General features: G+C 47.4%; 1 protein-coding gene across 3 annotated transcripts in view; it reads left to right on the forward strand.

Moving 5' to 3' along the window:
- The window catches only part of NRF1 (nuclear respiratory factor 1), a 111,718-nt gene extending 97,570 nt beyond the window's left edge, over positions 1 to 14,148 (forward strand). For all 3 annotated transcript variants that reach the window (XM_034763863.1, XM_034763864.1, XM_034763866.1), the window contains one exon: positions 12,188 to 14,148. In XM_034763863.1, the coding sequence (XP_034619754.1) occupies positions 12,188 to 12,351 (164 nt within the window). In that variant the 3' untranslated portion in view covers positions 12,352 to 14,148. The remainder of the gene's footprint in view (positions 1 to 12,187) is intronic.
- Positions 14,149 to 14,522: the final 374 nt, after the last annotated feature.

The following is a 14,522-nucleotide window of genomic DNA, read 5'->3' on the forward strand; positions in this document are numbered from 1 at the left end:
GGTAGTTTGACGTGCATAGCTGTTGAGGGGGGGGAGGGGGCAGAACTATTTAACTATGGTGGCAGCAATACTGCTGTAATCTCCCTTGGGACCCTTGCAGTTTGTTGGAGGAAAATGTAACATTTATGTTTGCTGTTGTGTTTGGCTAATGTTCCATGGAAAAGTCAGGACTAAAGCCTCATTATATTCATTATAATTTACAGGCTGGTGTCTGGGGCTTCCCCATTCATACTCATGCTCCATCCATAAGCTGCCCTGTTGCACCTCGACATTGGTGTTCACACGTGTAAAATTCTGTTATGCTCTGTTGTGCATCTTTGAGAGAGTTGGATTTTTTAACACGATTAGACCAGGATGGCTCCTCCAGAGACACATGGTGATGTGAAGGCAGGTTTGAGGTCACAAAACAAAATAAAGTTTGCAAGTCCTTTCAAACCATGCTGGGTGGAACAATTTCCTTATCTAGTGTCTGTGAAGTGCCTTGGGATGGCTAGCACTAGGGTCTGACTATTCAGAAACGGGGAGCTCAGCACTTTTTGCAGTTAGGACCCTGTAGAGCATCTCAAATTTAGCTCCCCCAAAATCGAGACACCCTAAATCACATAGATGAACAAGTTTTGTTGGGGGAGAGTCAACACAGCTTTTGTAAAGGGAAATCATGCCTCACCAATCTGTTAGAATTCTTTGAGGGGGGTCAACAAGCATGTGGACAAGGGTGATTCAGTTGATAGTGTACTTGGATTTTCAGAAAGCCTTTGACAGGGTTGCTTAGCAAAGCTCTTAAAGGAAACTAAGCAGTCATGGGATAAGAGGAAAGGTCCTCTCATGGATCAGTAACTGGTTAAGAGACAGAAAAACAAAGGGTGGGAATAAATTGTCCGTTTTCACAATGGAGAGAGGTAAACAGCGGGGTCCCCCAAGGATCTGTACTGGGATCTGAGTTCAACATACTCATTAATGATCTGGAAAAAGGAGTGAACAGTGAAGTGGCAATGTTTGCAGATGATACAGAATTATTCAAGATAATTAAGTCCAAAGCTACTGCGAAGAGTTACAGGGGTATCTCACAAAACTGGGTGACTGGGCAACAAAATGGCAGATGAAATTCAACATTGATAAATGCAAAGGAATGCACATTGGGGGGGGAAACTCCCAACTACACATATATAAAGATGGGTTCTGGATTAGCTGTTACCACTCAAGAAAGAGATCTTGGAGTCATCCTGGACAGTTCTCTGAAAACTTCCGTTCAATGCGCAGTAGCACTCAAAAAGGCTGTCAGTGTTAGGAACTATTAGGAAAGGGATAGAAAATACGACAGAAAAATATCACAATGGCACTATATCAATCCATAGTACACCTACACCTTGAACACTGTGTTCAGCTCTGGTGGCCCATCTGAAAAAGGATACAGTGGAACTGGAACAGGTTCAAAGAAGGGCAACAAAGATGATCAGCAGTATGGAATGACTTCATATGAGGCGAGGCTAAAAAGATTGGGGCTGTTCATCTTAGAAAAGAGATGGTTAAGGGGGATATGGTAGTGGTTTATAAAATCATGACTGGAATGGAAAAAGTGAATAAGCAAGTGTTGTTTATCCTTTCCCACAATACAAACCCCAGGGCCCATGCCATGAAATGAATAGGCAGCAGGTTTAATACAAACAAGAGGGAATACTTTTTTATACAACCCACAACTAACCTATGGAACTCGTTGCCATGAGATGTGGTGATGGCCAAAAATATAACTGGGTTCAGAAAAGAGCTAAAGTTCATGGAGGATAGGTCCGTCAATGGCTATTAGCCAGGATAGTCAGGGATGTAACCCCATGCTCAGGGCGAACCTAAACTTCTGACTGCCAGAAATCAGGAAGGGAAGACAAGTGGATCTCTCTAAATTGCCCTTTTCTGTACACTTCCCCTGAAGCTCTGGTACTGGTCACTGTCAGAGACAGGGTACTGAGATAGATGGGCCATTGGTCTGACCCATAGAATCATAGAATATTAGGGTTGGAAGAGACCTCAGGAGGTCATCTAGTCCAACCCCAGCTAAATCATCCCAGCCATGGCTTTGTCAAGCTGGTCCTTAAAAACCTCTAAGGATGGAGATTCCACCACCTCCCTAGGTAGCCCATTCCAGTGCTTCACCACCCTCCTAGTGAAATATTTTTTCCTAATATCCAACCTAGACCTCCCACACTGTGACTTGAGACCATTGCTTCTTGTTCTATCATCTGCCACCACTGAGAACAGCCAAGCTCCATCCTCTTTGGAACCCCCCTTCAGGTAGTTGAAGGCTGCTATCAAATCCCCCCTCACTCTTCTCTTCTGCAGACTAAATAATCCCAGTTCCCTCAGCCTCTCCTCATAAGTCATGTGCTCCAGCCCCCGAATCATTTTCGTTGCCCTCTGCTGGACTCTCTCCAATTTGTCCACATCCTTTCTGTAGTGGGGGGCCCAAAACTGGACGCAGTACTCCAGATGTGGCCTCACCAGTGCTGAATAGAGGGGAATAATCACTTCCCTCGATCTGCTGGCGATGCTCCTACTAATGCAGCCCAATATGCCATTAGCCTTCTTGGCAACAAGGGCACACTGTTGACCCATATCCAGCTTCTCATCCACGGTAATCCCCAGGTCCTTTTCTGCAGAACTGCTGCTTAGCCAGTCGGTCCCCAGCCTGTAGCAGTGCATGGGATTCTTCTGTCCTAAGTGCAGGACTCAGCACTTGTCCTTGCTAAACCTCATCAGATTTCTTTTGGTCCAATCCTCCAATTTGTCTGGGTCACTCTGGACCCTATCCCTACCCTCCAGCGTATACCTCTCCCCCATCTGAGTATCATCTGCAAACTTGCTGAGGGTGCAATCCATTCCATCATCCAGATCATTAATGAAGATGTTGAATACAATCAGCCCAAGGACCGACCTCTGGGGCACTCTGCTTGATACTGGCTGACAACTAGATAACGAGCCGTTGAGCCCAATGATCTAGCTAGCTTTCTATCCACCTTATAGTCCATTCATCCAATCCATACTTCTTTAACTTGCTGGCAAGAGTATGGTGGGAGACCGTATCAAAAGCTTTGCTAAAGTCAAGATATATCACGTCCACTGCTTTCCCCATATCCACAGAGCCAGTTATCTCATCATAGAAGGCAATCAGGTTGGTCAGGCATGACTTGCCCTTGGTGAATCCATGTTGACTGTTCCTGATCACCTTCCTCTCCTCCAAGTGCTTCAAAATGGATTCCTTGAGGACCTGCTCCATGATTTTTCCAGGGACTGAGGTGAGGCTGACCGGTCTCTAGTTCCCCAGATTCTCCTTCTTCCCTTTTTTAAAGATGGGCACTACATTAGCCTTTTTCCAATCGTCTGGGACCTCCCCCGATCGCCATGAGTTTTCAAAGATAATGGCCAGTGGCTCTGCAATCACATCCACCAACTCCCTCAGCACCTTTGGATGCATTAGATCTGGACCCATGGACTTGTGCACATCCAGCTTTTCTAATAGTCCTTAACCTGTTCTTTCACCACAGAGGGCTGCTCACCTCCTCCCCATGTTGTGCTGCCCAGTGCAGCAGTCTGGGAGCTGACCTTATCTGTGAAGACCAAGGTAAAAAAAGCATTGAGTACTTTAGCTTTTTCCACATCATCTGTCACTTGGTTGCTTCCCCCATTCAGTAAGGGTCCCACACTTTCCCACCATCTTCTTGTTGCTAACATACCTGTAGAAACCCTTCTTGTGACCCTTCACATCCCTTCCTAGCTGCAACTCCAATTGTGCTTTGGCCTTCCTGATTCCACCCCGGCATGCTTGAACAATATTTTTATATTCCTCCCTGGTCATTTGTCCACTCTTCTATTTCTTGTAAGCTTCTTTTTTGCATTTAAGATCAGCAAGGATTTCACTGTTAAGCCAAGCTGGTCGCCTGCTATATTTACTATTCTTTCTACACATCGGGATGGTTTGTTCCTGCAACCTCAATAAGGATTCTTTAAAATACAGCCAGCTCTCCTGGACTCCTTTCCCCCTCATTTTAGCCTCCTAGGGGATCCTGCCCAGCAGTTCTCTGAAGGAGTCAAAGTCTGCTTTTCTGAAGACCTGAGTCCATATTCTGCTGCTCTCCTTTCTTCCTTTTGTCAGGATCCTGAACTCAACCATCTCATGGTCACTGCTGCCCAGGTTGCCATCCACTGCTACTTCCCCTGCCAATTCTTCCCTGTTTGTGAGCAGCAGATCAATAGGAGCACGGCCCCTAGTTGGTTCCTCCAGCACTTGCACCAGGAAGTTGTCCTCAACACTCTCCAAAAACTTCCTGGATTGTTTGTGAACCGCTGTATTGCTCTCCCAGCAGATATCAGAGTGATCGAAGTCCCCCATGAGAACCAGCGCCTGTGATCTGGAAACTGCTGTTAGTTGTCTGAAGAAAGCCTCGTCTACCTCATCCTCCTGCTCTGGTGGTCTATAGCAGACGCCCACCACGACATCACCTTTGTTGCTCTCGCCGCTAAACTTAACCCAAAGACTCTCAGCAGGCTTTTCTTCAGTTTCATCCTGGAGCTCTGAGCAATCATATTGCTTTCTTATATACAGTGCAACTCCTCCACCTTTTCTCCCCCGCCTCTCCTTCCTGAACAGTTCATACACATCCATGACAGTACTCCAGTCATGTGAATTACCCCACCAAGTCTCTGTTATTCCAGTCACATCATGGTTCCTTGACTGTGCCAGGACTTCCAAGTCTTCCTGATTGTTTCCCAGGCTTCTTGCGTTTGTATACAGGCACCTAAGATAACTAGCCAATTGCCCTATTTTCTCAGTGTGAATCAGGAGGCCTCTCCTGTTGCACCCTCCTCCTTGTGTTTCCTACCAGTATCCCACTTCCCCACTTACCTCTGGGCTTATATCACCACCACCCCCGGTGAACCTAGTTTAAAGCCCTCCTCACTAGGTTAGCAAGCCTGCCTGCGAAGATGCTCTTCCCTCTTTTCATTAGGTGGATTCCATCTCTTCCTAGCAATCCTTCTTCCTGGAATAACATCCCAAGGTCAAAGAATCCAAAGCCCTCTCTCCAACACCACCTGCGTAACCACGCATTTGCCTCCACTATTCGATGGTCCCTACCTGGGCCTTTTCCTTCAACAGGGAGGATGGACAAGAACACGACTTGTGCCTCAAACTCCTTTATCCTTCTTCCCAGTGCCAGGTAGTCTGCAGTGACCCGCTCAAGGTCATTCTTGGCAGTATCATTGGTGCCCACGTGGAGAAGTAGGAAGGGGTAGCAGTCCGAGGGCTTGATCAGTCTTGGCAGACACTCCATCACATCCTGAATTGTAGCTCCAGGCAAGCAGCACACTTCTCGAGTTTCTGGGTCTGGACAGCAGATGGATGACTCTGTCCCCCTTAGGTGGGAGTCCTCGACCACCACCACCTGTCGCCTCCTCTTCGGAGTGGTGGTCGTGGAACCCCCATCCCTAGGACAATGCATCCCATGCCTTCCGGTCGATGGGGTCTCCTTCTGATCCTTTTCCTCAGATGACTCTTGCAAACCATTCTCCACCGTAGTACCTATGCAGAGAGCCTGAAAACGATTTCTTACCTCTGTCTGCATTGGGACTACATGGGTTCTCCTCTTTTTTCTTCTGGAGCTCACATGCTGCCAATTTTCTTCCCCGTTCTGTACTGCCCTCTCTGATCTTCAGCATGCTGTGCCTGCAGTACACACACACTGACTTCTATCCAGAAAGTCTTCCTTTTCTCTGATGCAACGCAGGGTTGATACTTGGGTCTCTAGTCCTTTAACCTTCTCTTCCAATATGGAGGCCAGCTTGCACTTTGTACAGACAAAGTCGCTTTTATCCTCTGGGAGAAAGACAAACATGGCGCATCCTGTGCAGCAACACAACAGCTGATCGCTCTTTACAGGGGTGTGGCCCTGTAGAGTCTTTAGTGCTAGCTTGTCTTCTGCTCTGATCACGATGGAACATTCCCTACGGAGACCTCTGGGGAATAAGCAAGTATATCTCACCCTGAAAGAGATGGGAATTGCACCAGCGTACTTCAGGGCTGATATGGCCTGTACTCTTGGTGATGAAGTATTATGTAGTCCAGCAGTGCCCACAAAGTGCTAGGCGCTGTCCATACACACAGGAAGATTCCATTCTTGCCCCAGAGAGCTCATAATCGGAGACCAGCAACAGAGAAAGGGATAAAGCAGTCATCTTGTGTAAAAATAAATACAGCCGCTCCCCAATGGCCCTTCAGTCTCACCATTAGTAATGGGCTGATTTCACTGCCAACTTAAACTCAACATAGCCAAAGGTGACCTCCTTGTCTCCCTGCCCACTCAACACCTTCCCGCTGGAGGTAATGGCTGAGAACACAACCATCCTCCCTGTCGCTCAGGCCTGTAGCCTGAGCATCATCTTTGAATATCACAACTTCCTTCTCCTTTAGTCCGTACAAACTAGAGTTGCTACGATGATTTGCCTGGCCTGTCATTGTCCGTATCTTGCCCTCTTTGTATCCTTCTAACCAGCTCCTGTTCCTTCACTACATCAGCTTCAAGCCCTTGTTCCTACTTGTAAGGTCCTACACAGCTCTGTTCCTTCCTGCTTATCTACTCTAGTGTCCTGTCGCAGCACCCCGTTCCCCTGCCAGTGATGCTGGCCTTTTTCTGCGTCTCCCACAGGCTCCTTTGAGCTTGTTTCCAGACTGCCCCTTAAAAAGTCCCCTCTGAACTACTCCATAAAGCCACTCCCCTATCCTTCAAGACCCACTTTCTCAGTGATAGCAAGTGGCGAGCTGGAGGGCCAACTGATATAGACTGGATTTATTGGTTTAGATTTTATCATTTCTTTTTAAAAGTTTGTCTCCAGGCTATCTAGCTGTGCATGCAGCTGGCCTGTGTACGTGGATCTTCTAACCATTCCTGTTCTTCCCGTTCGGTTGTTACCCACGTGTTGCATCTGCTTGTCATTTAGACTGTAAGCTCGTTGGGTCAGGAACACAGTCTCGTTATGTTTAGTCCCCAGCAAGATGGGGCCCTGATCCAGACCGGGGCCTTCGGGCCCTCTCCCAGCGCAAATAACACAGGTAACCTGACAGAAGTGCGTCTTGAATGAGGATTTGAAGGAGGGAAGCGGAATGGTGAGCAGTGGTGGGCGAGGTCTGGTTTCAGGGAGAAAATCCCTTCACAAAGAGGAGTGAAGGTCTGTCCCTGCTCCATCTCCGCACTCCGTTGCTTTGAAAACCTGCTTCTATTGTCTGTGCGGGTTGGTGCATTATTAATAATGTTTGTTTATAGGCCTTCACCTGGCAGGAGCCGATGTGAACTGTGTGCGCAGCTGACGTGTAGCATTGCGCCATGGAGCCCTGCAGTACCCCACTCATCTGTTGGCAAGAAGCTGCATGATGATTTCTGCCTGCTGGCTCTCTCAGTAATAGCCATATCTCCTTCAAGGAATTGTCCCCTCTTTGCCGATATTTGTATTTGCGCAGCCCCGAAAGTTTTGTGTCAGGGATTTCTTATTTAATACAATTGAAAGGATCCAAAACCCATGCTTTAGATTAACATGTGCCAGCTAGATTAGGGCTAATCAGGGTCCAGGTCTCAGCAGATGCAGTGCAGGGACAATCCTAGACCTCATTACGGTGTATCTGCAGTTTAATCATCTCTCTCCCAAGGGCGATCATCTCTGCTTTAATGCACAGCAGACTTTACAGCCCTCACCCACCTCACTCCTGTCAGAAAGGCTTCTACCTCAGCCACTGAGGCGATTTAGTTTAATCCCATGTAGAAAGGAGCCTCTCTCTCACGGATAATTCCCTGCTTGTGTCTAAGGTAGGGCTGGGCTTGACTACACCCCTGATACCAGGAATCCATCCTTCCCAGAGAGACTGATCCCATTCAGTCTTCCCCCTCTCAGTAAAGACTGGCTGGCAACGACTGTATCCTAGTGTGCGCCGACGTTCCCCTCTGTACATCGCCGGGGGATCAAGCTTTGTAACCTTGCGTGTTCCCTGGCCAATAAGAGAGAGTCAGTCCCTTGCATTGTGTGGAGTCTATGGAATATCGCTCCTAAATAGGCCAGGAGACCCATTCGGCCAGTGTGGCACAATGGAGGACTTTTAGGACCAGTAAGTCTAGCTGCCTGGAGTGGAGATCTGCCAGCTTCTTATGTCTCTGGGGGGTGCTCAGGTTCCATGCTGGCCTAAGGCCAAACTTCCCGGTTGCTGCCTGGCTCCCCCACAAACTGAAGTCCGCGAGGTTTTCTTGACTAGTCCATCTCAGACTTTTTTTTTTTTTTTTTTTAAGAGGGCGGTGTGTATGGAAGGAATGTCAGCTCAGATGGAAGCCTCCGCAGCCTCCCTTTGAAAATACATAACAAGCCCCAGTCCTTCCACAGTCTGCTGTGCAGGACTCTGCAGGTGTCAGTCATATGGGGTGGTGCCGGTGGTTACAGTAGTGCCCAGGGAAGCAGGCCTCTTCTCTCTGTTCCAGATCCTGCCACTGACTCGCGGTGTGACCTTGGGGCAGGTACTTAACCCCTCTGGATCTTTCTACCATCTGTAAAGTGGGCAGATGAATACCTCCTTCCTAGGGGTTTTGTGAGCCTGAATTGTTAGCAGTATGTGTTGAGATCTTCAGCTGAAAAGGGCTAGCACAGTGCACAGTATTACTGAACTCTCTGCCCTCTCAAACCCTGGGGCACCCCCCTGGCCAGCATGATTAAGACCTAAGCTTTTCTGTCTGCACAAAAGTGATGCGAGGACACGGAAACACATTCTGCTGCCTCCTGTCATTAAATAGTATCCTCTGGGGATAGAGGTCCTGACCTCGGCTAGTGAAATCTGAGTCAAATTGCCCAAACAGGACAGTGGTTTGACAGTAGACTCCTCTGTCTGGAAAACCTGGATCAAAGATCCAGCTATCCAGAATGATTTGAACTTGGTCTGGGTAAGGCACAATTCTGCGCTAGCCAGGGGCATAGACTTAGATGCTCTAAGAAGTCATTTCCTTTGCTAATTTCTAGGATTCCTTAGTCCAGCCAAAGCTGCTACAGCGTTCCCCGGCTCTGCCTTGCATCCAAGTGCACATACCACCGTGTTACTGGAAGGCAAGAGGCTGCACCTTCATTGCAATTATTGAACATCACTTAATCGCCCAAACTGCGCGGAAACCTCTGGGGCCTTCATACGTTTTGTTATTGTCTGAGCAGTAAACTAACCCGAATTTGTCCTACCACATCACAGGATTATTCCGATAGCACCAGAAGGGAGCCTGAAGCTTTACTGACACGTAATTGGACCTTAAACCGAAGCAGTGTAAATGACCGTGAGAGCAGGAGAAGGAGAAAAGCTGATAGGAAGAAATGAGGTTTATTTTGGAGAGGCTGGTGGCAGTTCTGGGATAAAGGGGCAGGCTGACTGGTGCTCATAGTGAATCTGGCTGTTGTCTGCAAGACTCCTGCCTTTCTCGTTGCAGAAGTTGGAAGGTGGGTAGTGAATGAAACGGGACTGCAGGAAGAGAAAGGATGGTCTCATGGTGAAGGCAGTTGACGGTTGCCCTAGAGAATTGGACTCTCTCCGTGCTCTGCTGCACAGTTCCTGGGCAAATCGCTTAAACCAAACTTGTCATAGAGCAGCCACTACCTGCGTGTTCCTCATTTTCTGAGTGCCCAAAGTGAGACTCTTGGAGCCAGATTTATAGAACGGCCGTGTACTCACAGCTGCTATTGAAGTTGATTGGAGTGAGCTGTGCTTTTAAGATAGTGATATAAAATTGCTAATTACTCTGACAAATCAGGCCCTAGACATCTAAAGTTGGACACCCGACCTTTGATAATTTTGGCCTTAATCATTCAGTTTCACATCTGTAAAATGGGGATAATACCACTTTACCACACTTACCTCATTAATGTGTGAGAAGCACTCAGCCATGATGGTGAAAGTGCCATAGAAACACCCAGGAGTAGATGAACAATTTTGTATTCAGAGCAGGGTTTGAATGGCGTGCCTTAAACAAAACCTCAGGCACCACGCTGAATGTGGCAGATAAAAAGGGATGTTGAATAACTATCCATTCACTGAAGGAGGCAGGAGTCCCTTGGAAAAAATAGTATATGATCATGTAATTGAAGACTGTGTCATAATGCATATGGATAAGAGAGCTGAATTCATGCTGCACACTGGCACAAAGCTGTGTCCACAAACTGAGTTACCGGCTGATTTCTGTGACCTTGCCCAGCTTTAATCCGGACTGTTCCTCTCTCTTCTCGCCTTCACTCACGTTAAGTCTAAATTCAGTACTAGGAACCTTGTGCAATCTGATCCAGGAGGCAGCTTGGGACACAACACAGATAATAGATTTTTTTTTTTTCATGCATATGTTCCTTAAAATATGAATGAAAACCGCTTTGCTGTTGTGGCTGGGCGGGGCTGGGGAATTTACAAGCAGCCTGGAATCCTTGTACTAAAGTGAGAGGCTCAGGGGAGAAAGTGACCAGCCCGGTCTCATTTGCTCAGCCGAATGAAATGCAGGCAGTTAACACAGCCTCAGCTGGGAAGTAAATTGCACTGTTTAAAATTGGTTTGGGTTTAACAATGACAAAGTGTTTGGCTACTGCCAAAGTCACTTTCCCGCTGCTCCAAACAGATCTTCCCCTCCCTTCCTGAATCCTATACTAGCCTTCCCCTCCAGGGTCTCCACTTCCACTTTCCCTGCCACTTTTGCTCTAGCTAGTCCCTGCTCCTGTCCAATTCCTAGGTCCCCATCACTTACTCTTGCCTTTATACCTTTGCATGCTCATGTGTGGCCCAGCCTCCCAGTCAGTGTCCACAGAGCTCCCGTGCTCCTTGAAACCAGCCTGTTCTTCAAGGCATTCCAACGCCAATCACCCACTTTTCTTGCATTGTAGCGGCGTGAGCCCTTAGAGCCTTTCAGGACAGAGACCTATTGTTTCATGGCCCCACCTTCTCCCCGTGTATCCCACCATGTACCCATTGGAGTACCGCCCTGGAATACTGTATACAGGTCTGGACCCCATATTCAAGAAAGATGAATTCAAACTGGAACCAGTGCAGAGAAGAGCTACTAACATGATATGGGGAAGGAAGGGCCTATCTTAAGAAACGGGAAGAGCATGGCTTATTTCGCCTAGCAAAATGAAGGCTGAGAGGAGATCTGAATACTCTACAAATTCGTTAAACACCAGGGAGGGTGAAGCGCTAGTTAAGCTAAAGGACAGTAGTTGGCACCAAAACAAAATGGGCATAAATTGGCCATGAACAGCCTCAGGCTGGAAATGAGAAGGTTTCTAATCATCGGAGGAATGAGGTTTTAGAACAGCCTCCGAGTAGGAACTGGGGGGAACAATTAGTTTTGAGAGAGCTGGACAAATGTATGAGTGGGATTGTATGACAGGGTTGCTTATGATGGGTGGGGGCAGGGATCAGCAGCCAGTGGGGTCCCTTCCACTTTGTAAATTATGTTCCCAAAGCTCATCTGGTCACCTGTGGAGGTGAGGAAGGGATTCCCCCCTCCCTCCCCAAATGTATTCTGTGGTTGGGTGGGGTTTTTTTGTTTTGTCTTTTTGTTTCCTTCCTCTGAAGCACCAGGGGTGCGCATGGCTGGAGTTGGGACACTGAGGTTGCACCAAGCATTCTCTCTCTTGCATTCTTAGCCAGCTGGTTCTTGCTCATGTACCCAGGGTCTCACTGATCGCCATATGTGGGGGTCAGGAAGGAATTTTCCCCCCAGGTCAGATTGGCAGGGACCCTGTGAGGGCTTTACCTTCCTCTGTGACATGGAGTGTGGGTCGCTTGCTAGGATCATCAGGGTATATCTGCCACTGCAGGGGCCGTGGGCACTGGGGCATCTCGGTCCTTCCTGTTCTCTGCCTGTGGCACACACTAGTTTAGTCTCCTGTGGGCTGCAATACTTTGATCTAATTCGGGGGTTAGTGTGTGGGTGCTGGGTGGTGCTGGTGGCCTGTGATAGCCAAGAGGCCACACTAAATGATCTGGTCCCTTCTGGCCTTAAACTCTATGATTCTTGGAGCTATGTAAATAATAGCAACACATGCGGGATAAAAGATGTATCAAAACATGCCTGAGTCCTTTGATTTGTCCGGTTGAAATGTCTGAACGATCTGCAAATTCCATCGCCTACTTTTGTCTCCGCAGGGCTCGTCCAGATCCCCGTCAGCATGTACCAGACGGTGGTAACCAGCCTCGCCCAAGGGAATGGTCCCGTTCAGGTCGCCATGGCTCCCGTTACTACAAGGATAGCAGACAGTGCCGTCACCATGGATGGTCAGGCAGTGGAGGTTGTGACCTTGGAACAGTGACGCTGCTGCCATGGCAGGATCATGATGATGTTTTTCCTCGTCTCTTACGTGAATAATTTTTTTACGCCTCTTCAGAGATGCAATCAGGTGGCATTGAGTCTCCCAGCTTTGGAAGCAAAGGTTTCGTTAACCTTTTTTTAAAAGGAAAAAATAGCAGAGGATGTGTGTTAAGTGCATTTTTATAGTGCCGCGCTGATCTTGTGGGAGTGGAAAGCCAATTTGTAATGGACTTTCATTCTGAGGAGATTTAAATCAAAACTACAACCCCCCTCCCTCACACCCCCGCATGAAATATCTGTTAGAATCAGGGCAAGATGGGAAGATTGCCACACCCCCCCTCCCCGTAGGAAGCAGCTGTACCCTTGGCTGGAGAGAGTTCCAACAGCGCTGCTGCCCGCTAAGCCGGCAGTGAGTTGTGCGGTGGCTCCCGGGGTCGGCCCCTCTGCCCCGTCACTTTGAGAATTAGGTTTCAAGAGAGAGAGTTTGGAAAACGTCTCTCCTCGGGGAAGGCGCATGCGCGACTGTGTAGGGGCAGCAGCAGCCTTTCGAAGGGATAAAGCTCCTCAGAGGACAGCAATTGATCACCCCGCAGTCCCCGTAAGAGAGGAAAACTCTGCCGTTGAAGTTCTTAAGAAATTCCATGGAGAGTTCCCCCCCCCATGCCCCTGCCTTGCTCTCCTGTAATCCACCCTCAAGACCTGCCCTTATCTTCTCTGCTATTGAAATGTAGCTGACATTTTAGACCCTTCTCTTTATTATTTCATGTTTGTAAATTTAGACTGCAATGGAGAATCTCTTAGGGGGCTTTGGCTGGGGCACTAGGGCAGGGGAAGGCTGTGAAGAGAGTGAGGAGTTATTGACTAGGGCAAATTCTTCCTTCCCCTGCCTCTCCCCAGGGCTTGTTTTATAACTGAATTCTATTCAGCCCCGTTGCTGAGAGGTACTTTGAGTTCACCTGAGCTACGTCTGCCACTGGTATTATCAGAGCCGGGATAGGACTGTATGAAACAGATGATCCCCTATCGCAGCCTCGACCCATCCTGGAATATCCAATCCTCACAATGTTTCCTTGTTCAATAAATATGGGGATCAAACCAACTCCTCCCGTAGCCCCCCGCCCCAGTTTGCGTTCCACAGGTCCCGCACCTGTTTCTGCTGTATGTGCATCTCCAGCACGGCTTTGCTGCTGCGAGTTTTTTTTAATCTACTTCATGAGAAAACCTCTAGACAGAAAAACGCCTGGTGTGTTTTCAGTGGCTGATTTTACTTGACTTTCCAATGGGCCAAACCTTTGCTTCCCAAAACCAACAAACACTGCCCCTCCCCCAAGCAAGCTCCTCCCTTCTTTTAGCCACGCCCTCCCTCGATGTGTGCAATTGTGCATGGTATTTAATTTTTTTTTTTAAAGTGGCCATTTAACAAAATTCTCCAAGTCTTGCTCCGCCTTCAAGAAAGTTTTCAGATTCTTGTATTTACTTGTTTTATATGAAAATATCAAATGTTCTTTGTATATGTTTTTCTGTACTTTAAGGAGGGGAGGGAAACATTTCCATAGAATGCCCTGCTTTTCCAATTTATTTTTTTTAACTATTATTATTTTTTATTGTCGTTGTGAAGATGTCCAGTGGCTTTACAGTCGGTGTTTCTTTGGCAATGAAATAACGTTCTTACAGTCTAAGAAATTCTCCCCAGAAAAAGGGAAAGAAAAAAAAACCAGTCAAGTAGCAGAGCATGGAATACCTGTTGTTTTCCCATTCTGTCTATTATTGCCTCATTCAATAAATTGTTACAAATGTGTCTGCACCCAGAGTCTCTTATTTGTAGGTCTTTGCACAGTTTTGGTAAATGGAGGGAAGATGTTTTTAAAAGGGAGACTGTCAGGTGGTTAATATATCGTAACTTTTTTTATTTTATTTTGTTTTGCTTATCTGTGCTGTTAATATCTTAGGGTCTTTCCCTGCAGACTTGACTCAGGTGCGTAATCCCATTGACTCCAATAAAACTATTCAACTGAGTAAAGCTATGTGTGGGCGGAAGAGTCTGCATGATCCGGGCCTTAGATTATTAAGTGAATGTTTTTAAAAACTCACTTGTTTACTCTTTTTGCACTTCACTCAGCTTGAACAATGAAATTAGACAAGTCGGTCTCACTTTTTCATTCATCGTCCCTT

Source organism: Trachemys scripta, chromosome 1 (genome assembly GCF_013100865.1).
Source record: "Trachemys scripta elegans isolate TJP31775 chromosome 1, CAS_Tse_1.0, whole genome shotgun sequence".
NCBI classification, from domain to species: domain Eukaryota; kingdom Metazoa; phylum Chordata; order Testudines; family Emydidae; genus Trachemys; species Trachemys scripta.